Below are 23,967 nucleotides of genomic sequence, written 5' to 3' on the forward strand. Positions count from 1 at the left end.
TCACGAATGAATGTTTGGTTCATTCTCGTTCGTCCCTTTCTTTTCCCTCTCACGTGAATTTCGACATTTTCCGGTGCTTTGTCGTTGCCGTTCTTTTCACTTTTCGGTGCAAAATTCTATAGAAAATTAGAAAACAATAGGACCAAAACCTGTCAAATTTGACAGGTACATACTGGCCCTGTTGTTTCCTTACGGAGTAAGAGACACTTTTGCCGTGAGCGCTGTTGATGGTGATGGCGGTCAATCCGGAGCGCGCAGATCCGGTGGTACCAATTCATTTGGGTAGGCTCAAGAGAGCACACGAAACATAACGGAGCCAAAAATCGAATTTTTGACACAAGTTTTGAAATAAAATCTGTAATCTTCTATATTTTAAGAATATACATAAAAAAGTTATATACATTTCAATCATAAAATTTTCATATTGCTTGCCTCTGCTAGTTCCAAAGTACCTTCCTAAACTACGATCGGACAGCTCATCGAACTAACGAAACAATTCAAATCCTTTTTTTCCCTAATGTCCTACCCAAACTAACCTTCCGCTTGCCTATTTTCAGGGGAACGAAACCTCTTCTACGTTGCTATTGCTTCCTCGCCATCGCTGTCGACGCCATCGCTTCTAGAAAGCAGTTTTTGTACCATTCGATGGCTTTTGCCGGTGCTGCCATCTATGAGTCGAAGTTCGGCGGAGACGTTCCCACCGTCTGGGACCGGCCCAGAGACGCAGAGTAGCAGCCAGGCGTGAATATTAAGCAAGAGAGCAACAACGAGACGAGAAACAACGATACCTCCCCGAAGGGAGAAACGGGTAAAGCGCGGAATAGAACGGAGAGGGCACTTTAGGGTTTAGTCTCTTCTCTGGTGGAGGTGTGGATACCCAGTACATTCTAGGTAAGTTAGGTTATGATCCCTTGTAGACAACAACAAAAAAAACTTTCTGGCGTATGGCTTTGTTCAGTTTGTGGTTTTTGGGGTGGTTGGTTGGTTGGTGATGGTGAGGTGTTATTGGTTCTGGTCAACTCAACGGTCAAATCCCGATGATGATTGGTGGTTGTGGTGGTGGGTGGTTGTTACTTTTTGAGTGGCGGGCTCATCGCCGTTCAGTTCAGTTCCGTGAAACTAAGGCACCCACCTTTCCCAGCTGCTGGGTGGATTGGGTTTGGGACGAACCAACAGCAGCAGCAGCAGCCGAGGCAGAGGTTGTGAACGGGCCGATTATGTGTCCTCCGGCTTCCGGGTCGTACCGGGAGACCACAACCGGCGTTAGACCGGACAGCTGGCCAGGGGTCACCACGTGGAGGGCCGTCGTTCGACCCGTTCCGGTGGTGGAACTATCGGTACCTGAAATGGAAAGATAATGGGGAAGCGTTAGGTAATTCATGATATTGTATTCCCTTAGATATTTTAACTACTGTGGAGTTTAAAAGCGAGCTTCTAAAATACGGTTGAGAAGCACTGGTGAGAGCTCTACACTGGGTCATTATCAAGATTTGGGAGGAGGAACTATTACCGGAGGAATTGATGGAAGGTATCGTGTGTCCCATCTACAAAAAGGGCAACAAGTTGGATTGTGGGAACTACCGCGCGATCACACTACTGAGTGCTGCCTACAAGATACTCTCTCAAATTGTATACCGCCGTCTATCACCGATTGCAAGAGAGTTCGTGGGGCAATATCAGGCTGGATTCATGGGTGAACGCGCTACAATGGACCAGATGTTCGCCATCCGCCAGGTGTTGCAGAAATGCCGCGAATACAACGTGCCCACACATCACTTGTTCATCGATTTCAAATCGGCGTATGATACAATCGATCGAGATGACAAATTAAGCACGAATACGGATTCCCAGATAAACTCGAGCGTTGTGCTTATTTCGAGTATCAGGGACACTCTTGAGTCCCTTCGAATCTCACAGAGGGTTACGGCAAGGTGATGATCTTTCGTTGCTTTAGAGGGTGTAATAAGGAGAGTGGGAATAAACACGAGTGGAATGATTTATTGTCTATCCGGTTGGAATCAAGACCGACATTCAATCAAAAATTGCCATTTTCTTGGTCCACAAGTGTCGCAACTGTTTCGCATCTAGTGCGCTGTGTTGCTGACAACAACGGGAAGGATGCGCACTACATTTGACATGATTAAAAAACGTCGCGAGTTGGGTCGCGTCGCGACTTGATTGTGCGAAGTCCGGTTTGGTGGCGGCCCGACAATATACGAAGTCCGATCAGCTGCTTGGTTTCGCTGATGGCTTAAATTTGAGACGATGGCGGAAACGTACATCTCACTAAAGAGTGAAACCAGGCATGGGCGTAGCCAGAGGGGGCAGGGGGGAACGTGTCCCCCCCCCCCCCGGCCGGGAGATTTTTTTTAATTCGAGCCAACTCAAAGATTATCGATAATTCAGAATTCCATAAAAAATATGTTAAAAAATAAACTATTTTAATAATTACAGTTTTTATCCACAATTATCAAACCTTTTTTACTCGAGAACCTCAGGAAATTTCGCCAAGTATTTCTCCGAGAGAACCACTTCGATCTTATCATTGAATTTTACCAAATAATAAGCTTGGTTGAATTTTGTGATGCTTATTCATGGAATACAAAAACAGCATGCCATATTTTCCAGATATGGCGAAACTGGTTCTGGTTCTGGAAGGACTTTGCTCCAATAGAGTGCAGTTATGTGCTACTGATACACGAATTTTCACTTGTATTCAATTCAAACAAACGTCATACTAAGAGCTAAATACCTCAGCCAGCAATTTGGTTGCTATATCGAAATTGCAACTGTAATAGTCACACATATATAGCACCAAAGAAATCGTATTCAATGCACGAAACAGGCATATACATACTAAAGTGGAGGCCATATCGAAACATATATACGATTACTGCGTTTCCATACAACATAATTTACGATTTCTCGGAAAAATTTCTACGATTTCGCTGATTTTATTCGTCTAAATAGGGTGGAGCGGGGCAAGATGGGTCGCCTAAGGATGGGTCACCATAACTTTGTAAATACAAATCGGATTGGTTTGTATTCGTCCGCTACTCTTTAATTCACTAGTTAGCTATGCTAAAAGTCGATAAAAAGTTCATTAAATACAAAATATGATGTTAAACAAGCAGTTTTAAAAAGTGATCGATTTTGCGCCGTGAAAAAAGTGCGGGGCAAGATGGGTCACCTTTTAAGTAATTCACATTTTCTCAACGAAAAACGTCAAAATATAAGATTTGTTTCGCATTCATATATGCTCCATATTCATACTGAGTAAACAAGAGCTACTAGTAAACATTTTATAAATTTATTTGGAATATAAAAAACTTTACGATTTGAGTGGTCCTGAGACGACTTAAAAATCGATGTTTTCACTAAAAAATTATCATAATTTTATGTTATAATTTTAGGCGTTCATTCCGCCTGATTGAAGTGAGTTATGAGGTAGTCTTGTAATAAAAAATAAATAACTTTTAAATGATCCAAGAATACGCTTAATATTGGAGGTGACCCATCTTGCCCCGCGGTGGTTTATATGGAGAATATATGGGATGTATCGCATAAGAAAAATGGCTAAAAACCATTTTATTTTTTATTTCCAATGAGAGTGAATAATTTTTCAATCAATACCCTAATCTTATGTATTTTCATGCTGGTCACCTAACAAAATTATTAACATAATCAAAACATAAGTAATTCGCTCGAAAATGGCACTGACCCATCTTGCCCCGCGACCCATCTTGCCCCGCCCCACCCTATACGATTATGCATGATCTTATTACGATTGAGAGTACCAATATACGACTCAAGATTTTCGAATAAAAAAAAACAATTGGTGTTCAGTGGGAATCGAACTTAGGTCCTTTGATTGAGAACTGCGCGTTATCTCTATTGGCTATATTGCCAAATTGAAGATAGAGAGTTCAAAGTGAACGGCATGAAACGAATAAAAAATAGCATGATACGGTGCGAGACTTGTGGTGGGAGCGTTGTTGTTGTGCATTGAGTGGCACCAAAAGTGGTACCGTGCAAGAGGCCCGGAGTTCACATCGTCGTTGGATTCTATACATCACTTATTGTTAGTCATCTGCTAGTATGAAAACCTATATATTTGGTTGAAATTATTGCTACTATGGTTGGAATGTGTCAACAACAACAAAAGTACACATTTGTGATGAATACCATTTTTTCTTTTTTCTCAATCTTTCAAATATGTAAACAAAAACATTTACGATTTCCGAGATTAAGATTCGACCAAGGATTCGACTATAACAAGTGCAGTGACAATCATATGCGACTGTAAAAATGAATATACGATTTCTACGATTTCATTCTCTTCGTATACGACGCAAGTGTGACGCAAACGATCAATATACAACATTGTTATAGTTGTATACGATTTCAGCGATTTTCATCATACCTTTAGGTAGCAAGCTCGATTTAGCAGATTCATATACGATGTGAAGCGACGATTTCCACGATTCAAAGAAATCATATATACGATGCTAGCGAACTTGCAGCTTGACACTAAGAATGTATATTTTTTTCACGATTCTATCCGATTCTGTGCGATCCTACCGATAGTATCTCGCACCTTTTATGATCGGAGACGACTATATGGAACAAAATCGCAATTGAAATTTAATTTGGCATGAAATGCGATTTATGCAATCATTGTCAACAAACATACATATTATTATACAATTCTGATTCAATATATGAAAATATACGTTTTTTCCACACAATGATTTACGATATTTGGTTGGCTGGGATTCTTTACGCTTTTTTTTCGAGGACACCTTCAGAAATTTCTTGAGGCATTTATTCAAGAACTTCTCCAGGGATTGTTTCAAAAATTCCTCAAGGGACTTCTCCAGGATTTTTTCATTCGTGAATTCTTCTGCAAGGATGCAGCGACGAATCTCTCCAGGATTTTTTCCATAGCTTTCTTTGGTGATTCCTTCATAGATTGCTCCAGAGAATTTTTCAAGAATTCTTCTATGAGTTTCACCAGTCATTCCTCCGGGAATTTCTCATAGGATATTATTAGAGGTTCCTCCAGTGATTGTTCCAGTGCTTTTTTCAAGGATTCCTCCAATAATTTCTTTAGGGATTCCCAAAGGAATGTCAACAGAAATTCTTTTAGGTATTTCTGCAAGTGTTCTTTCAGAGATTTCTGCGGTTTCTTCTCCATATATTCCTTTATGAATCCCACTAGAGATTGCTCCAATAATTCAAGATGGAATAATTCGAAGTATTTCAGCAGCAATATTTTCTAGAAACCCTTACAGGAAAATCCAGGAGTTCCTCCAAAAATTATTGTAGACATGGATTCCTTCATATTTTTTTTTCCTACAGAAATTCTTCCAGGAATTTGTTGAGAAAGCTTTTCTGGGATTTCCTAAGGAATTCCTCATTGGATTGCTTCCGTGATTTAGGAACTCCTGCAGAGATTCCTCAAGGAGTTCCTCCGAGAACTCTTCGTAAAATTCCTTTCAGGATTTCTCTAAGGATTCCATCTGCAATTTCTTTAGGAATTCTTACTGGAATTCCTCCAGGAATTTCTCAAGGGATTCTTCCACGAATTTCTTCAGAGTTTCTCCAGGAATTATTCCAGGGATTCCTCTGGGAATTACTACAGAGATTCCCCTTGAAACTCATCTAGGGATTCCTTCAGAAATGTCTCTAGAGATTCCTCCAGGAATGTTTCTATAGAGTCCTCCGTTAATCCCTACAAGCATTCCTCTAGGATATCCTTTAGGAATTCTTCCAAAAATTACAGAGTTTAACTCGAAAATTGCTTCTGTGATTCTTTCTGGAACAACTTATTTTAAAAATTCATCTAAAGATTCTCCCAGGAACTCTTTCGCAATTCCTCCTTGTATTCTGTAAATAAGGATTTTCTCCAGGAATTGATTCAGTACTTCCAGAACTGTTAAGAAATTCCCTTAGACATTGCTCTTGAAACTGCTTCCGGTGTTCTATCTGGAGTTTCTTCAGGAACTCTTCTAAGGATTCCTCCAGAATTTCTCCATAAAATTTCATCTGCGATTTATTCAGGAATTATTCCTGGTATACCTCTACAAATTCCTTGAAAGATTTATCCACGATTTTTTTTCTGGAATTCCTCCAGGATTTTTTCCAGGGAATTCTGGGAATTCCTGCGGGGATTTTTCTAAAAATTTCTCCAGGAATTCATTTAGAGATTCCACCATAAATTTCGCCAGAAATTCCACTAGAGATTTCTCCAGGAGTTCCTCTGGAGATTCCTTCAGAAATTCATACAGGCGTTCCTCTAGGATATCCTCTATAGATCCCTCCAAGGATTCCTACATTTTTTTCAGAGACTCCTCCAAGAAATCCTCCAGGGTTTCCTCCGTGTATTCCTTCATGAATTCCTCCAGACATCCCCCCAGAGATTCCTTCAGTAATTGCTGCAGGGATTTTATCCAAGAATTTCACCAGGAATTCCTACAGAAATTGATCCAGGAATTTGCTGCAGGGATTCCTCCATTGATATTTTTTAGGGACTCCTACAGGAATTTCTCTCAAGATTTCTCCAGGAATTACTTCAGGGAATCCTCCAATAATTCCATCATAATTTCTCCAAGGCATTCTTCCAATAAATTTTCCAGGGATTCCTCCTTGGATTCTTGCAGAGATTTGTCTAGGTTCGCGCGATTCTTCCAGGAATTCCACCAGATATTCCACTAGGAATGGATTCAGGGACTCCTGGGATTCCCGAAATTCATGCAGGCATTCCTCGAGGATTTCATCCAGAAATTTCTCCAGGATCTCCGCGAGGAATTCCTCCAGAAATTGCTACAGGAATTCCTTCGGGGATTCTTCAAGGAATTCCATTATAAATTATGTCAGCAATTCGTCCAGGAATTTCTCCAGAAAAGCCGTCAGGGATTCCTTCAGAAATTATTTCCAGGATTTTCTCTAGGAATACTTTCTGAAACTTTTCCCGAAGTTCCTCCAAGAATTTTTCCAGATCTTCCTCCAGGAATTCCGCTGAAAATTCCTCCAGGAACTTCTTCAGGGATTTTTCCAGGGTTTTCTCCCCGAATTTCTCCAATGATTCCCCAGGGTTTCCTTCAGAAATTCCTTCAAGGATTTCTCCAGGAATTCCTCCAGAAATTTCTCTAGAAATTCTTCCAGGAATTTCTCAGGAGTTTTTCTTTCAGATATTTCTCCCAGGGTTTCTCTAACCCTTAGATCTAAGATTTCCCCAGAAATTTATCCAATAATTGTTGTAAGAATTCCTCCAGGAATTTCTTCAAGGATTCCTCCAGCAATTCCCAAAGGAAAACCGTCAGGATTTTCTCCAGGCATTGCTGCAAGATTTCATCCACGAATTTCTCCTGGAACTCCTCCAGGAAATTCTCCAGGAATTACTCCAAGAATTTCTTCAGGATTTTTTCTAGGAATTGATGCAGGAATTGCTAATGTACATCCTTCAGAAATTATGTCAGCATTTTCTCTAGGATTTTTTTTCAGAAAATTTTTTGGGGATTTTTGCAGGAATTCTTTCAGGAAATTCTCCAGGAATATCCTCAGGAATTTTTCAGGGATACTTTCAGGTCCAGACATTTTTCCTGGAATTTCTCCTAAGATTCCTTCATGAATTGCTTCAGGAATTCCTCCAGGGATTTCTTCACGAATTTTACAGGAATTTTCCCAAGGATTCTTCCAAGAAATCCTTCGAAGATTCCTTCAGTAAATCCTCCAGAAGTTCCCGTAAGGATTTCTCCAGGAAATCCTCCAGGGATTTCTTCAGAAATTCTTCGACGGAATTCTCCAGGAATACCTGCAGGAATTTTTCAGGAAATTCTTCTAAAGATTTCTCTAGAAATTCATCTAGTAATTCTTTCAAGAATTCCTCTAGAGATTTCTCCATGAATTGCTGCAAGGGTTCTTCCAGGAATTCCGCTAAAAATTCTTGCAGTTACTTCTTCAGGAATTTTTCCAGGGATTTCTCAACGAATTTCTCCAATGGGATTTCCCCAGGAATTTCTCCTAAAATTTCACTAAAAATTCTTCCAGGAACTTTTCAGGGGATTTTTTTTCAGATATTTCTCTCAAGATTCCTCTAGAGATTTCCCCAGAATTTATCCAGTAATTATTGTAATAATTCCTCCAGAGATTCCTGAAGAAATCCCTTCAATGACTCCTCCAGCAATTCCTTAAGGAAAACCTTCAGGAATTCCTCCAGATATTCCTCCGGGATTTTATCAAGGAACTCTTCCAGGATTTTTTTCAGGAATTCCTCCAAATATTTTTCCAGTAATTGTTCCTGGGCATCATTCAGAAATTATGTTGGCAATTCCTCTAAGGATTCATCCAGGAATTTCTCCTGAGACTCCGTCAGGAATAGCTTTAGGGATTTCTCTTGAAATTTCTCCAGAGATTTGCTCAGGGATTCCTCCGGAAAATTCTTCGAAGATTCCTCCAGGAAATTCTCCAGAAATTCCATCCAGGATTCTTCCAGGAAATCCTTTAGGAATACCTTTAGAAATTCTTTCAGGAAATTCTCCTGGAACAGCTTCAGGAATTTTTCAGGGATTTCCTCCAGAAATTCCTCCAGAGATTTCTCCACAAATTTCTTCAAGGATTCCCCCAGGGATTCTTTCAGGAATTGATTCGAGAATTTCTCAAGGGATTTTTTCAGAAATAGAAAAATAGTAGAAATAGAAATTTCATAGAATCTCTCTGGAGATTCCTCTAGAAATACACCCAGTAATTCTTTCATGAATTCCTCTAGAGATTTCTCAAGCAATTCTCACAGGAATACTTCAAGGAATTCCTCCAGACATTCCTCCAGGATTTTATCCAGGAACTTCTTCAGAAACATCTCCAGGAATTCTTCCAGAAAATATCCCAAGAATTTCTTCAGGAATTCCTCCAGGAACTGCTCCTGGACATTCTTCGGAAATTACGTCAGCAATTCCTGCAGGAATTTCTCCAGGAAATCCTCTACGAGTTTCTGCAGAGATTCTTCCACGAAATTTTCCAGGAATACTTTCAGGAATTTTTCGGGGATTGCTCCAGACATTCCTCCAGGGATTCCTCCACGAATATCTCCTGGGATATTCCCAGAGATGCCTTCAGGGAATCCTCCAGAAATTCCTCCACGGGTTGTTCCAGGAAATCCTTAAGGGATTTTTTTTAGAAATTTCCACAGCAATTCCTCTGGAGATTTCTTAAGGAATTCTTCCAGAGGTTGTTCCAAGAATTCACCCAAGAAATTTCTCCAGGAATTCCGGCTGGGTCTTATCCAAGAATTCCTCCAGGAATTACGCCCGGAGTTTGTATCTCCAAGATTCTCGCTAGAGATTTTCCCAGGAATTCCTTCAGGGATTTCTCCAAGAATTCTTCCAAGGAATCTCCCAAAAAATCATCATGGATTTCTTCTAGGATTTTCTCATGAAATCTTTTCAGAAATTTCTCTAAGTATTCCTCCCATAATTTATGCAGGAGACTTTCAAAAAATCTTCCAGGGATTCTTCCGGAAATTCCTCTAGAAATTTCTCTAGGGACTCTACAGGGCTTCTTCCAGGTATTCCTGTAGGAATTGCACCAGGAATTCATCCAGGAGAAATTCCACTAGCGAAAAGTATTGGAAGATAATTTAAAAGGGGTTGCATTAAGGAACCGGGGAATTCTAGGTTAGTCCTCAAAGTTCGTAATTTCCAAAAGATTTCAGCTATTATTTCTTATGATTGTTTTGTAGACATTTACAAAATAAAAAAACGGAACAAAATAATGCACAAGTAAATAAAAATCCGCAATGTTTCAGAAATTGGTCACCACTATCAGCATCACGTTGATTTGTGTAGATCAGGTGAGATTTTTTTCGTATTGAACAAAATACAACAGCGTGACAGCTGAAGGATTAAATAATGCTTTAAGAATATAATGTTATTATATTCAATGCGCAGCAATAATGGGACACTCGCAGGGTAACAATGTATAAGGATCTTCTTTTTCACCAACGTGAGTCACAGGTAAATTGTGCGATCATAGTCCCAAGAGAGACACACAAGTTTATTGAAGTATGAGACACATGAAGTGTTATAGTAGTTAGAAGTGTTATTTCACAGTGAGATGGAACTCGGACACCCCCAGATCTAGCAAAGTATTCTTCTATAGCGAAATGGACACCCACAAAACAATCATTTAGTTCTTCCATTGCGAGATGGGACGCTCGCTGATCAATATTGCGCGTTATAAATGCAACTGGGACACCCGTAGAATAAAGCGTACCGGCGTGGGACACCCACCACAATCCCAAGTTCACTTACCTTTCAGAGTCAGTCCGGTACCGCCGGCGGTGGAGATCGCATTCACGAAGGTAAGCTTCCCGCCCGGACCGGTGGTGGCCCGGTACAGGGGCAGTGCCGTGGCCCCGTTCGTCCCAGCGGGCAGAATGTTCAGTTCGGCTCCGCCGGGAAGCCGCGCCAGCTCCGGAGTGATGGTGGCCGTTGGCGAACCGCCGTTACTGTACCCGGCGCTGGAGGACGTGCTGATGACGGTGCTACCGTTGCTGCCGGACCCGGCTCCCGCCGACGAGCTGATGAGAAGTTTGTGCAGCTGGGCGCCGGTCATCGTTTGGATGTGGGTGGGTTGCTGCGTGTGATGGAGGTGGTGGGTGTTGTGGTGGTTACTACTGCTGCCCGAAGACTGATTCGATGGCTGACTGGTGGCGGTTAAATGCGATGGGTTGTTGTGGGCGGTGGCGGAACTGTGCAGGCCATTACCACCGGTGGTTCGTTGAGCTTGGTTTGACTGCGACTGCACTGCAAGAATCACAGGAATTAGAAACGGGTGTATGAGGGGGAGTGGTGGCGCGAGAGTGTGTTGGATAACTACCATTTGCTGCGGTGCTGAGCTCGATGGTGGCCAATCCATTGGGGGCTTGCTGGATTACCCGCAGTCCCTGGGAGGTGAGTAGCTGGATAGTTGGGCTCATCACCAGACCGCCTTGCGGAACGACCTGTAAGAGAGAAGAAACACGGTTTGAAATAGCAGCGCAACAGGTTATGGGCCCAGGAATGATCGAGTCTTACCTGTGACAGCATCATCTTGTCCTTGTCGATCGAGGTCACCCCGACCAGGGTATTGCCGTTGACCAGCCTCATCACCTTGGTAGCCGGTGGATCTAGCGCGGAACCAGCCGCGGATTGGGTGGCAATAATCTCAATCTTGTTGCCTTCGGTGGTGCGGAAGCCGTTTTTGGTCAGTGCGGTCCCGTTGAGCAGTTCCTTCCCGGTGGTGGAACTGATCAGACTGGCCGGGATGGTCGTTCCGTTGGCGGTGGTTCCGATGATTTGCAGTCCCGATGGTCCACCAGCGCTGGTTAAACCGTTCGATGTGCTAACGATGGATGGCGACGAAGACGACGACAGGTGGTGACCGTTGGAAATGGTGGAAGCGACGTTCAGGTTCAGGGGCAACGTCTGGATGGCGGTGCCATTACCGGTCGTCAGGATTGTGGCCGTGACCGGCGTTAGCAGTTGGGACTGGCTCAGACTACCGAGGTTGTTTGCTGGAAGAGACAAACATAAATCATGCTATTGAGGACCATATTTATTGCTTTCTTGCAGTGGAGGAAGCTTTTGCTCTTTTGAAAGGGAGTTCCTCAGTAGGATCCGAATCAGTTAGTAAGTAAAGATTAATCAAGGAACTCATAAGCAACTTACCATTAACAATCAACGGCAGTGGCGTTCCACCGATACCGTTGGTAACGATGGAACCACCGCCGGTGCTGCTGTTTGGCGTGCTGCAATTGCTCCCGCCGGAGGAGTTACTTCCTCCGTTGCTGCTGTGTCCATTGATGGTGGTGGTGGCGCTGAGATTGAGCCCATTCGGAAGCCCGGACGCGCTACCAAACTTGAGCGGAGATGGTGTACTGTTGCTGCTGTTGTGCGTATCGGAACCCATGACTACACCACCCTTGGTCGTCAGGGACAGTGGCATGGGCATGCTTCCGCCGGCCGGGGAACTCGAGTTCCGATTCACCGCAGACGACGGTGGACTGGCACGGCTGGGTGACGACGCCGCTATCAGCACCGGCGAGATGGTGGTGTGGAGCTGTGGGGTTAGATGGGAGAGTTATGAAGGCGTCCGCGGGGTATTGTTGAGGAATTGCTTTACTAACCGGTAGATTACCGATGGAGGCAGTGGTGGCAACGCTGGACAGAGAGCTGGACGAACTGTACCGAATGCCGTTACGACCTGGGGCGATGCCCGGCGGATCGTTCAGCAAATCTGAAATAAGTAGACTTTCAATAACGCCTATTCAAACTTAAACTTCTCTTGAAAGTCCTTACCTCGATCCGATTGCACACTGTTGGCGGTAGCACTGCTGCTACTATTTGGAATGGCGTCGGTGTCCGGAGCGAGGCGCGAAAAGTCCACGTCTCCCCATTGGGACAGTTCCCGCTTCAGCACCAGTATCCGGTTTTGGGAGGAGATTTTCTCCTTCGCCAGCCGTTCCATTTCATGCTCGTATTCGCGCTCCTTGCGCTTCAATACCTGCGAATGCAAAAACGGGTATGGGTTATTGCACATCGCAATGATCTTCTGGACAAGAACACCCACCTGAATGTGCCGTATGGCCGCGTGCAGAATCGACAGGTTGGACGTTTTCTTTTCATCCGGCTGGAGCGTGAGCTGCTTCTTCAGCGACTCGAAGCACTCCTTCAGATGGGCCCGTCGATTCTTCTCCAGCTTGTTGTGCACTTCTCTCGTACCAACGCTGCTGGAAAAGGACAAAAGGAAAACCGACCGAAAGTTGTTAGAAAAAATGATCCACTATAACTGTGTGTAGTGTAATGCTGGGTGAAACTGATTTGGCGTATAGCTGAGAATGGTTCTTTATCTGTAGGGCCTAGAGACAGTTTTGGTAGTCTAGTGGCTACGCTTATGTTCAATTCTGAAGCAGAAGGCCCAGGGTTCAAACCCTGGCATATCCCTTCTCTCCTACTTTGTATCTTTATATCTACTTTCTCCCTCTTCTCTACATACTACTCAAGTATATTGATGACATGGACATTATTGCTAGAATATTTAGAACGGTGGCAGAACTGCAAACTTGCCTGAAACGTGAAGCAGCACAGGCCGGATTGATGATAAACGTGTCGAATACGAGGAACATGCTGACAAGCGGAACCACAAACGACAGGACAATCCTATAGGCAGCAGTGTTACGATAGACGGGGACACTTTCGTGGTGGTGAAAGACTTCATCTACTTCGGATTCTTATTAACGGCAGACAGCAACGTTTTTGTCCGCGAAATACGAAGGCGCATCATCAGTGGAAGTCGGGCCTACCATGGGGTCCACAAGAACCTGCGGTCGAAAAAGATTCACCCTCGTACCAAATGTACCATGGTACAAAACGCTGATAAGGCCGGTGGTCCTCTGCGGACACGAGCCCTGGACAACGCTCGAAGAGGGCATTCAAGTACTCGAAGTGTTCGAGCGTCGGGTGCTTAGGACCATGTTTGGCGGTGTGCAGGAGAACGATATGGCGGCGAATCTAGCCGTGCTGTATGGCGAACCTAGCATCCGGAAGGTCGCAAAAGCTGGAAGGATACGATGGGCAGGTTATGTTATGAGAATGCCAACAACGACCCTGTGAAGCTGATGCTTGCAAGAGATTTGGATGGTATAAGGAGACTTGGAGAGCAACGTGCAAGCTGGGAAGACCAGGTGCAGAACGATCTGGAAAATGTAAGAAGCGGCCGAGGATGGAGGACTACAGCCACGAACCAAGTGTTGTGACTAAGAATAGTTGATCAGTTTAATGATGATTATAATGTAACGCTGAATGAATGAATGAATGTTCATTCAAAAAGATGCTCACGAGGGCGGCCAAGCGGACCTTGACAGGCTCTTTTCAACTGCGGCAGTACCAGAGCCCGTGAAGCTGAAGATGCTGAAATCCACTCAGACTAAGGCCTGCGCATTCGCGGATAGCCCGAAGGATACGCTGGCCAGACACGATTGCTTACGATAAGCAATCCCAGAAGCATGCGAGGCAGTTGTCTGGAGAGGAGGCTACCACGGGTTAGGATGAGACAGGGGGAGAACGTTCCTGGACTTTTGTCAGCACTCTTGCAGGCGATGAGCAGCCAAGCTCGTGGATCTTGTAGCCGGAGTACGCAGTATTTGACGTACTCGTACAATCGAAATGAGCCTTAAAAACTGCGATAAATCTCGCATGGGTGTCGTTTGACTACGGAAAGGCATACAGGTGTTCTTGGTTCTGCTACCTGCGGTGGACTAGTTTGTTGAAATAGCAAAGCTCAGGGAGGACTGGCCGGTATGTCCGCTGAGCAATGAGCATACACAATTCACCGGAGTTTTACCACCGACGAACCGACGTGACAGCTAGAACAAATAAATTCAAATTTGTTGTCCGCGACGCCATGATGAAAAATAGCCGAACACTATCGCCACCTCTATAACGGCTCGCGATGATTTGATAGCTCGACACCAAACCCCCGTGTGTTCATATAGGAAACGGTTCGCGTCTGCGCTGATTTGACAGAAGCGTTCGCTCGCTTCGCTGGTCGACTGTTAAATTTGGGGGGGGGGGGGGGACAGTTTTGAATCGCCACTGTCACGTCGGTTCGTCGGTGGTTTTACGTCAGGTGTCTTCAACCGAGACACAAGTCGTGGGACTATAAGGACCCTGACAGGAGCATGCTTTTTTTGGTGATGTGGAGATGAAGGTTATAAGTCGCAAGGCTTCACGAACTCTCCCAAGTGCTGGATCTGCTCCTGGGAAATCCGCGAAACAGTAAACACGGGAGGTCTAAGGTTCTCTGCCTTCAAAAGAGCCACAGCTGACGAATCACAATGCAGAGGTAACGCCTGAAACCACCGCAACCTGAACCCCACTGTGATGCAGCCTAGCAACTGCTATGCCAGGCAGCCGATGAGTGGGGGACAGATATCTTTATAGCGAATACCCGTCGATAACGGTATTCGCCAAAGAAAACGGGGTCTACTTCTGTAGCTACTATGTGCCCCGCGGTGGTCGATCGAGCATTTCATGCCGATGCTGGGCTGTATGACAGCTGAGCTGACACGCCGAAAGTCGGCGGTAATGGCGGGTGACTTCAATGCCAGGGCCGTGGAATGGGGATGCCGTTTCACGAAACAGCGGGGTAAGATCCTGCAAGAGGCACTGGCTGACAATACTCGATGTCGTTCTATGTTGGATAATGTTGGCACTACAGGACCGAGGCCAGTGGAGGCGGATACTTCATTCGGCGTAGACTCACCACTACGAGTAGTAGCCCATCAAGTGAGTAAGTAATGTTAGCACTAAAGGTTTAGCCGAAACCAAGCGAAGTCGATCATCGATATTATTTTTTTGTAGTCGTGGCCTGACAAGTAGTTATAACTGGAGGGTAGATCTACCGAGCAGTCTCCAAAGATGCTGAAGACAGTCATCGAGGGGCTCTTCCCGCATCATGATCCGAATCTATGGCCTCAAGCAGGGGACGGGGGAAGGCGTGGCTGAGGCCTTAGATCCGGACGAAGTTCTGAACCTGGCATTAAAACTAGCCATTGCAGAGAATGCCGGGATGTTCAGACCTGCTATGCAGAAAGGTCCGGACGAGGCATGAGCTTTGGGAAATTGGAATTGTCTCACCACAAAACTGGAGTGGTGGTTGTTAGCAATCAAAAGTCGGAACAGCAGGCGATGATCGACGATACGCTTACCTTTGGTAGCCACGAGGATCGAAAGAGCATCCACAATTATAGTAGCACTGTCCCAGATGATGTCCACTAGCTCTACGGTGTAGCGTCCACAATTGAATCTTGGGTCCGGCTTCAGGCATGGCACTACGTACCGATAGCTACCGTGGACCGTGGGAAACTCGAGAGTACGTACGGGCTACTCAGGTTTTTCGGACTATGGCTTCTTTCGAGTGCCTGGACTACATCCTTCTTTCGAGTGCCTGGTGGAAGCAGGTTTAAAGGCTGGGGAATGTGTAAAGACAAGCTATGAATGCCCTTCTATCGTCGGCTATCGCCCAAATCACCTCGGAGCAACAGAGGAAGTGGCGCGTGGACTCGACGAGAGGGAAGTTCAGGAGCAATCAAGAGTACGTCCAATGGCTCAGAGTCAGCTACGCAGGCCATACAGATGTCCTGCGGTCGAACTCGACTTTTTTTTATAGGGGCCGCGTGGAGAACAACAAGGTTCACGCAGATGGATGTGCCATGCCGGCAAGTCATTCTGGGTGCTAGCTGATAGGCCCTCACCTTCAGGAGGTCAAATTGCGGTGCACGCGATATCAGTCCTGATACTTGCTGTAAAAAGCAGGCGTGGTGTCGTTTCTGCTCCGCCTTTCGAGGACAAAGGCAGCGGTCAGCCCATCCGGGAAGCCGGCAATGTGGCAGCACTCAGGGGACTGAGATTTAGCATTTAGCAAGTCGCACAAATTCGTAGGTGGTACAGTTTAACACCGCTGTTATGCGAATTCAATTGCCTCCTCCCCGTTCGTTACCAAAGCACTGAGATTTGGGGCTAATCACTGACTCTAAGACAAGATTGACGCAACAATCGAAAGCTGTCCTGGCCACACCCTGCGACACGACAGCTTAGGAATGGGAAAGGATGATCAGTTGGACACCTAAGAAAGGTATGTAGATTTTAGCACATATTCCCCATATGGAGGAGAACGTGCCTCTGGAGTCGACCTACTGAAGGTATGTAGTAGGTTGTCCCAAAAATTGCACATGGTCAAAAAGTTTGGGGGCTCACCCTGCAAATGATAGCTAAGGGTGATAGAAACAAACTTTTGTATAACGGCAACTTTCAGAAATGACGTTTAGAGGTCGCCCCGGCAAAATTTTTGAAAAATGGCCATTTTTCATAATAAATTTCATACAAATATTTTTTACCGTACAAAAATTGGCAATACCCACTATTTTTATATTTTTTTTACAGCTTGATATGGATCCAAACTTCTTGGGAAAAATAATTAACGACATGTTTTGCAGGTAACTTTTTGATACTGAATTTTTGAATTTACTAAAATTTGTCATTTTTTGATATACTGTGCATTTTACCCATCATAAAACGTATATGAACTTAATACTAATTTAAAACAATTTCCATAAAAAGATCGGAAATTTTATAAGGTAAAACTTTTCCGAAGACAGCATTGCGTTTTTTCTATCCGTTTTAGAGTTATTTACGATTTGCTATTTAGTGAAATTGGGATTTTTAGGTATTTAAAAAAAATCACAAAAGAACTGCCCAAAAACATATACAAAGTAAAAAATCACGTATGCTCAACAAGTTTTTGTTTTGATTGTGTTTAGGAATTATGGTGGCATCATTTATTGAATTTTCGTTTCCGTTGACAAATCCATTTTCTTTGATACAGAAAGGTACCTATTAGCGAGAAACTTTATCATTAGGTACCATTTTGAGATGCCTCAGTAGGCCATGGCATTTTTAACGGTTTTGTACTGACAATGGTTTATACGAGCATAATACACAATCAAATGCACGGCACATTTTATGTACCATTTAGAAGGTGATAGGACATTCCGCAAAACATGCTGATTTTATTGTTCAATGATGTTGTTCTAATCGTTCAAAGACATGAATAAAACGTTCTAGTAGTCCCTATCATTTTGATCAACATATAGGACGATAAAAATGACGTCACTTGTTTATGTCCAAAACTGTTGATTACCAATAATAGCCTACCTTGTCTTATTGTATGCCGTGTATGTGTTATAGTAATCAATTTGTTCTAACCTTGGATAACATTACGTTAACTCACTGGTTCATCTCATCCCACCCGTTTCAATTTGCCTCGGTGGTATTTTATTTTCGGTGTTGATAAGATAGTTCAAATCAGTAAATGTCAAAAAAAGGCATGCTCTGTTTTTTATAATGTCTTGAATTGGTATTCATATTGGTATTCTTACGTAAGATGTTCGTAATCGCGATTTGAATTTGGTATGGAGCAACGTATTCGCCTTTATTCACTTTGCCACTGTTTCCTGGGCTGTTTCACTGGTCCAGGACTCATACGTCTTCGTGTAGAAAAATAATTGAAAATATCGACAGGAAAGTAAGATAAACGCAAAAATATATTTAACATTTTGTGGAGAATATCTTTAAAAAATCAATAGGCAGTACGAAGCTTGTCAATAGAGCTAACTTTTTTTAAAACCTTTGCTAGTTAATTTCTATATGGAGGGATTGAATAACAACAAATCAAAATCAATCAATGATGTCACCATAATTCCATAACACAGTCAGGACAAAAAGTTGTTGAGCATTCGTAATTTTTTACTTTGTATGTGTTTTTGGGAAGTTATTAGGTGACATTTTTAGAAAAATACCTAAAAATTCAAATTTTACCAAATAGCAAATTGTGAATAACTCTAAAACGGATAGAAAAAACGCCATGCTGTCTTCGGCAAAGTTTTTCCTTATAAAATTTCCGATCTTTTTATGGAAATTGTTTTAAATTAGTATTAAGTTCAGATACGTTTTATGATGGGTAAAATGCACAGTATATCAAAAAATGACAAATTTTAGTAAATTCAAAAATTCAGTATCAAAAAGTTACCTGCAAAACATGTCGTTGATTATATTTCCCAAGAAGTTTGGATCCATATCAAGCTATAAAAAATATAAAAATAGTGGGTATTGCCAATTTTTGTACGGTAAAAAATATTTGTATGAAATTTATTATGAAAAATGGCCATTTTTCAAAAATCTCGCCGGGGCGACCTCTAAACGTCATTTCTGAAAGTTGCCGTCATACAAAAGTTTGTTTCTAACACCCTTAGCTATCATTTGCAGGGCCCCCAAGCTTTTTGACCATGTGCAATTTTGGGACAACCTAGTATGTAGCTACCTCTACGTCCTCTCAGGCCTAGGTGTCACTAGAATTTCAGTATGTGTTAGTGGAAGGGTCAAAGCCTGGAACACATAGCGTCCGTTCCGTCGAGGTTTGCGTTTTTTTGACAGTTTTCCTATGGGAAATGTGTCAAACTACTGTCACGCACACGCAAACGGATGCATTGTGTGGGGCACTTTAGCCCAAAGGATACGTTTGGTCAACGTTTAGGCACCAAACCAAATACAAACTCACTAAATTATACGAACTCCAATACTCTCGAGACGAAATTGTAGACTTCCATTTGAGTCTTCCGGACATCCAGCAGCGGACATTCACCAAAAATTACACAGAAATCATGCGAAAATGAAGAAGAATTCCGGCAAATATTCAGGCAAGAGAAATATGTTGAACAGCCGGGGCTCGTGGCGTAGTGGCTACACGTTTGCTTCATAATCAGATGGTCATGGGTTCGATTTCAGCCCCGGCACATTCGTCAGTTGCTCTTTCCCCCTGAGAGCAGCTGACACTGACCCTCTTCTGAGCCCATGGCTCAAATGAACCCGGATACTTGGACATCGGCGAACGGCAACCCATAATGGACCCCCAATCGGACTGGAAACAGGAACAGCCACACATCAACATCCTCGTGCTCATCATTCTACCATGATAGTGTAGAAATTGAAACCAGCGCAACGGCAACCAGTTCGATGTAGTACAATTAGAATAGAATACATTTAGGCGCTGTACAAAGTGTATGTACAGCTTCCGATTGGAATCGCTCACGCAGTGCCCTAGTGGACAATAGAGCTGTAAATTAGGTTAAGTGATTGAAGAAATAAAAATATGTTGAACATTAAAGATCAATTTGTAAGCACTTTCCGAGAAAAAAATTGCTGAACGCATAGCACCACCAGCCGATTCCATTTCAGCCGGCCATATTCAAAACAAACGCGGAGCAAAGAAAACGCGTGCCAGTTTTGAAAACGCAGCCGCTCGCGCGCACAGCCTGCTACGATCTATACCCACTAGGGTGCCAATGGAATGTATGGGAAAAATTTGACCATCGAGTTTCAAAAACGGGTAGTGCTCAAAAGTTTCGTCTCCTCAAAAAAAGTCCCCATGCAAATTTTCAGCTCAATCGGACTTCGCTAAAGGGTGGCCCAAAGCGGTCAAAGTTTGGCTGTTTTGAAACACGAAAAATATCCCAAGGTAGGGGTACATGAAAATTTCGAAATCGAAAATTTTTTTTTGATGCCAAATGCCTTAAAAGTGTATGAAACGTCGAGATCTGGTGTTATCTTAAAAACATTTTTTTGGAAAAAATTTGACTTTTTGGACTTAGAAAATTTTTGAGTTGGGAGAGTGAAATGAATTTGAAATGGAGGATTTGAATTTAGTTGCTGAAATATTCATAGCAATAGTACTGGAACATGTCTTATATCATCGTTGGCAACTGCTAGCATATTATATATCATATATCGTTAGGGTGGTTCACTTATTTTGCATTAGGGTGGTCCTTTTCTGGTAGAAAAATTTAAAAAATAAGATAATAGTATTAAAAAATCTCTTATATACCTGTAAGTCATTTTCAATGTTGAATATATATAATATTTCATTAGGGTGGCTCATTTATTTTTAATTAGGGTGGTTCTTTGAGATAGAAATTAAGAACAAAACAACATTTCCAGAAAATTTACCAGTCATATTTTTGTATAGTTTAAAACCATGATCCTTTATGTAACACTTTGTTAAGATATTCCTAGACCAACATGTGGAAAGGGCGTAACAACCATTGCGAATTTCTGCTTCTCATGTCCCTGGATTTTTTTTACCAGTAACAGATAGAGCTGACTCTCCTCTATCTGTTAATTGGAAAAGTTTGCATAATATATTGAGATATGCCCAGAATGGACGAGAAAAGTGAGCGTTTGCAATGGTTGTTCCGCAACACAAATGTTGGACCAGATTTTTATTATGGTTTAAAATAAGGAACTGATAAACTGATTTTAAACGTATCCAAATTATGACAGCTTGATAGGCGATGATAATGTGCAACAAAAGTTTTTTGTTTATATGTTCTAAAAAGATTCTTGGCCTTGGGCTGCTTCATTTCTGAAAACACAGTTACGTTGCTGGGGAAAGAACAACAGTAGGTTGCTTTCTATCTATCTAAACAAAATATACCTTAGCTACAAGATTACCATACAGCATACCGAATGGGACGAACAAAAACATAGAATAAATTTAACTATGAAATGTGATTTGGTAAATGGAAATATTTGGCATAAATCGTTAGTTTAGATGTTAATCGACCAATTTACACTTTGATTGCTTTAAAACATAATTTCCATACTTGATGGCTTGCAGTTAAAAAATCCCAAAATCACATATTTTGCCCTATAATTTGAGGTATAGCTCAAAATCCTGACGTGCTGGAGCAAATCTGAGCCCGGATTCGGATTCAGCGACTCAAAAACTGTGAGAGACACATAAGTTTGCTTTTGAGACAGATCAAAATTTAATTTTTGTTTCGCTGTGTTATGTGCTCTCTCTCTTCCGGAATCCTTCTTATTGGAAACTGATATTACACAGAGGAATAACAAAAAAGGAAATGAAAATAAAAGTTCAAAAAAAAAAAATCAGATGTAATTTGGGAACATATATTCGATGTTATGTACCAAAAACCTATCAGCATGATTTTAGTAAATATCACGAAACCGTTCCCACTCTTTCGTTACGTCCCTTTTACTACGACCAGGTTTGTTCGCACTGAGCGTATGAAAATTATGCTCTATTGATTTACACCACCGAAATCATCGTATTTAAAAAAATCTTCCTATCTTAACTGATAGAATAATGATTTAAATGTCTTTTCAAACTGTCAAAAAACCGCACCGCAGTACCACACTGAGCACACGGAGAGAACTTTACTCGGGTGAATTTTAACGCTCCGTGCGGAACTGCGTTGAGGTTTTTTTACAGTTCGAAAAGACATTTAAATTTTTTCAACATCCTTCTACCAGTTAAGATAGGAAGATTGCATGAAATCGATAATTTTGGTGGTGTAAATCAAAAGAGCATAAATTTCATCAGCTCAGTACGGGCATGCTTGGCCATGACCATTGCAAAAGTAAATTATATCTGCAAATACCGCATAATGAAAAACTTCCCCATCTTAGGGGTTCAACAAACAGTTTTACTATTCAAACTAAACTCTTCTTCCTCATAGAAACTGCTGAATAAATGTTTACTAGAATTTTCGAATTTAGTCTCTCAAAACTTTTCAAAATCTTACAATAAGATGAACCTCTCTAGTCAATAAATCTTTTTGGTAGTCCGTACCACAATATTTAATTCTGTAGATAGAAATCGGTTTTAATCACTATATTGATGCCGTGATTAATGAAATAGAACGAAATAAGGGATAATAATTAGAGAATATCCCATTATAGATAAGTCACCGATAGATTTGCAGGAAATCATGGCTTGAAGCTATACGAAAAATATTACCTGGTTGAATTTTCTAGAAGTATTTTTTGATCTTAATTTCCAAAAAAAAACAACCCCAACGGAATTTTTCTACAAAAAGGACCACCCTTATGCAAAAAAAGTGAAGCACCAAAAAAAAAATCTAAATTTAAAAAAGAAAATAAAAGACTTCATGAATAATTGAGGACACGCCCGGGAGGGACAGGAGAAGCATAAATTCGTAATGGTTGTTACGCCCTTTCCACATGTTGGTCTAGGAATATCCCAATAAAGTGTTACATGCCAATAAAGCATCATGGTTTTAAACTATACAAATATATGACTGGTAAATTTTCTGGAAATATTTTTTGTTCTTAATTTCCATCTCAAAGAACCACCCTAATTAAAAATAAATGAGCCACCCTAATGAAATATTATATATATTCAACATTGAAAATGACTTACAGGTATATAAGAGATTTTTCATTACTATTATCTTATTTTTTAAATTTTTCTACCAAAACAGGACCACCGTAATGCAAAATAAGTGAACCACCCTAACGATATATGATATATAATATGCTAGCAGTTGCCAACGATGATATAAGACATGTTCCAGTACTATTGCTATGAATATTTCAGCAACTAAATTCAAATCCTCCATTTCAAATTCATTTCACTCTCCCAACTCAAAAATTTTCTAAGTCCAAAAAGTCAATTTTTTTCCAAAAAAAATTTTTTGAGATAACACCAGATCTCAACGTTTCATGCACTTTTAAGGCATTTGCCATCAAAAAAAAATTTTCGATTTCGAAATTTTCATGTATCCCTACCTTGGGATATTTTTCGTGTTTCAAAACAGCCAAACTTTGACCGCTTTGGGCCACCCTTTAGCGAAGTCCGATTGAGCTGAAATTTTGCATGGGGACTTTTTTTGAGGAGACGAAACTTTTAAGCACTACCCGTTTTTGAAATTCGAAAATTCGATTTTCATTGGCACCCTAATACCCACTCAGGTGTCTGGTGAGCAGATTATCCCCCTATTGGTTAGAGAAGAAAAACAGGGTAACTTTTTGAATGGAAAAACAGTCAGATTAGTCAATGGAGCAAAATTCGAATGTGGAATTTGACCTGGTGTGCATCAGAAGAAAACATTCAGCGGTTAAAAGTCTTCATCAATTGATGCCTGTGGTGTAAAATTCGTGCATGGTGACCTCAGTCAGAATATGGAAATCATCGTCACGTGGAGCTCCATCGTTGATGTCATTAAAACCTAACGACAGAAACTGGAAAGCGAAATTTGAAATGGGTCGACGGCACTTAACGAAGAGACCGAATCTGCTAACAAGCGGTAACAATTGGGGCCGGATCACAACGTCCGAGGCCATACTGTCCCGGACTTGAGTTGCGTTATTTTTCCGAAATAACGTCCAAAAGTTCGGATGCGTCATAATATACTATGTGCCTTCTTTCTGAAGTAACCGGCCATCGATACTGAGGAAACAGTTAACCACGGATTCCATGGAAGAGGTTTATTCTGTTATAAATTGAAACACGACGTTACTCATGCGATCACAGTTAGAGACTCTTTATTCA

The 23,967-nt window shown here is 41.9% G+C and overlaps 1 protein-coding gene across 3 annotated transcripts in view; it reads right to left on the reverse strand.

Moving 5' to 3' along the window:
• Nucleotides 1-349: 349 nt before the first annotated feature.
• The window catches only part of LOC109429483 (uncharacterized), a 79,479-nt gene continuing 55,861 nt past the window's right edge, over nucleotides 350-23,967 (reverse strand). The window contains exons 3-10 of one of the 3 annotated variants that reach the window (XM_062855841.1): nucleotides 12,610-12,766; nucleotides 12,339-12,543; nucleotides 12,167-12,276; nucleotides 11,709-12,099; nucleotides 11,076-11,554; nucleotides 10,879-11,002; nucleotides 10,311-10,805; nucleotides 350-1,341 (exon numbers count right to left, since the gene is read on the reverse strand). In XM_062855841.1, the coding sequence (XP_062711825.1) occupies nucleotides 1,106-1,341; nucleotides 10,311-10,805; nucleotides 10,879-11,002; nucleotides 11,076-11,554; nucleotides 11,709-12,099; nucleotides 12,167-12,276; nucleotides 12,339-12,543; nucleotides 12,610-12,766 (2,197 nt within the window). In that variant the 3' untranslated portion in view covers nucleotides 350-1,105. Of the gene's footprint in view, nucleotides 1,342-10,310; nucleotides 10,806-10,878; nucleotides 11,003-11,075; nucleotides 11,555-11,708; nucleotides 12,100-12,166; nucleotides 12,277-12,338; nucleotides 12,544-12,609; nucleotides 12,770-23,967 lie in introns of those variants that run through there. The other 2 variants (XM_029868328.2, XM_062855842.1) reach the window with 2 other exon arrangements.

Source organism: Aedes albopictus, chromosome 3, assembly GCF_035046485.1.
Source record: "Aedes albopictus strain Foshan chromosome 3, AalbF5, whole genome shotgun sequence".
Taxonomy (NCBI): Eukaryota; Metazoa; Arthropoda; class Insecta; order Diptera; family Culicidae; genus Aedes; species Aedes albopictus.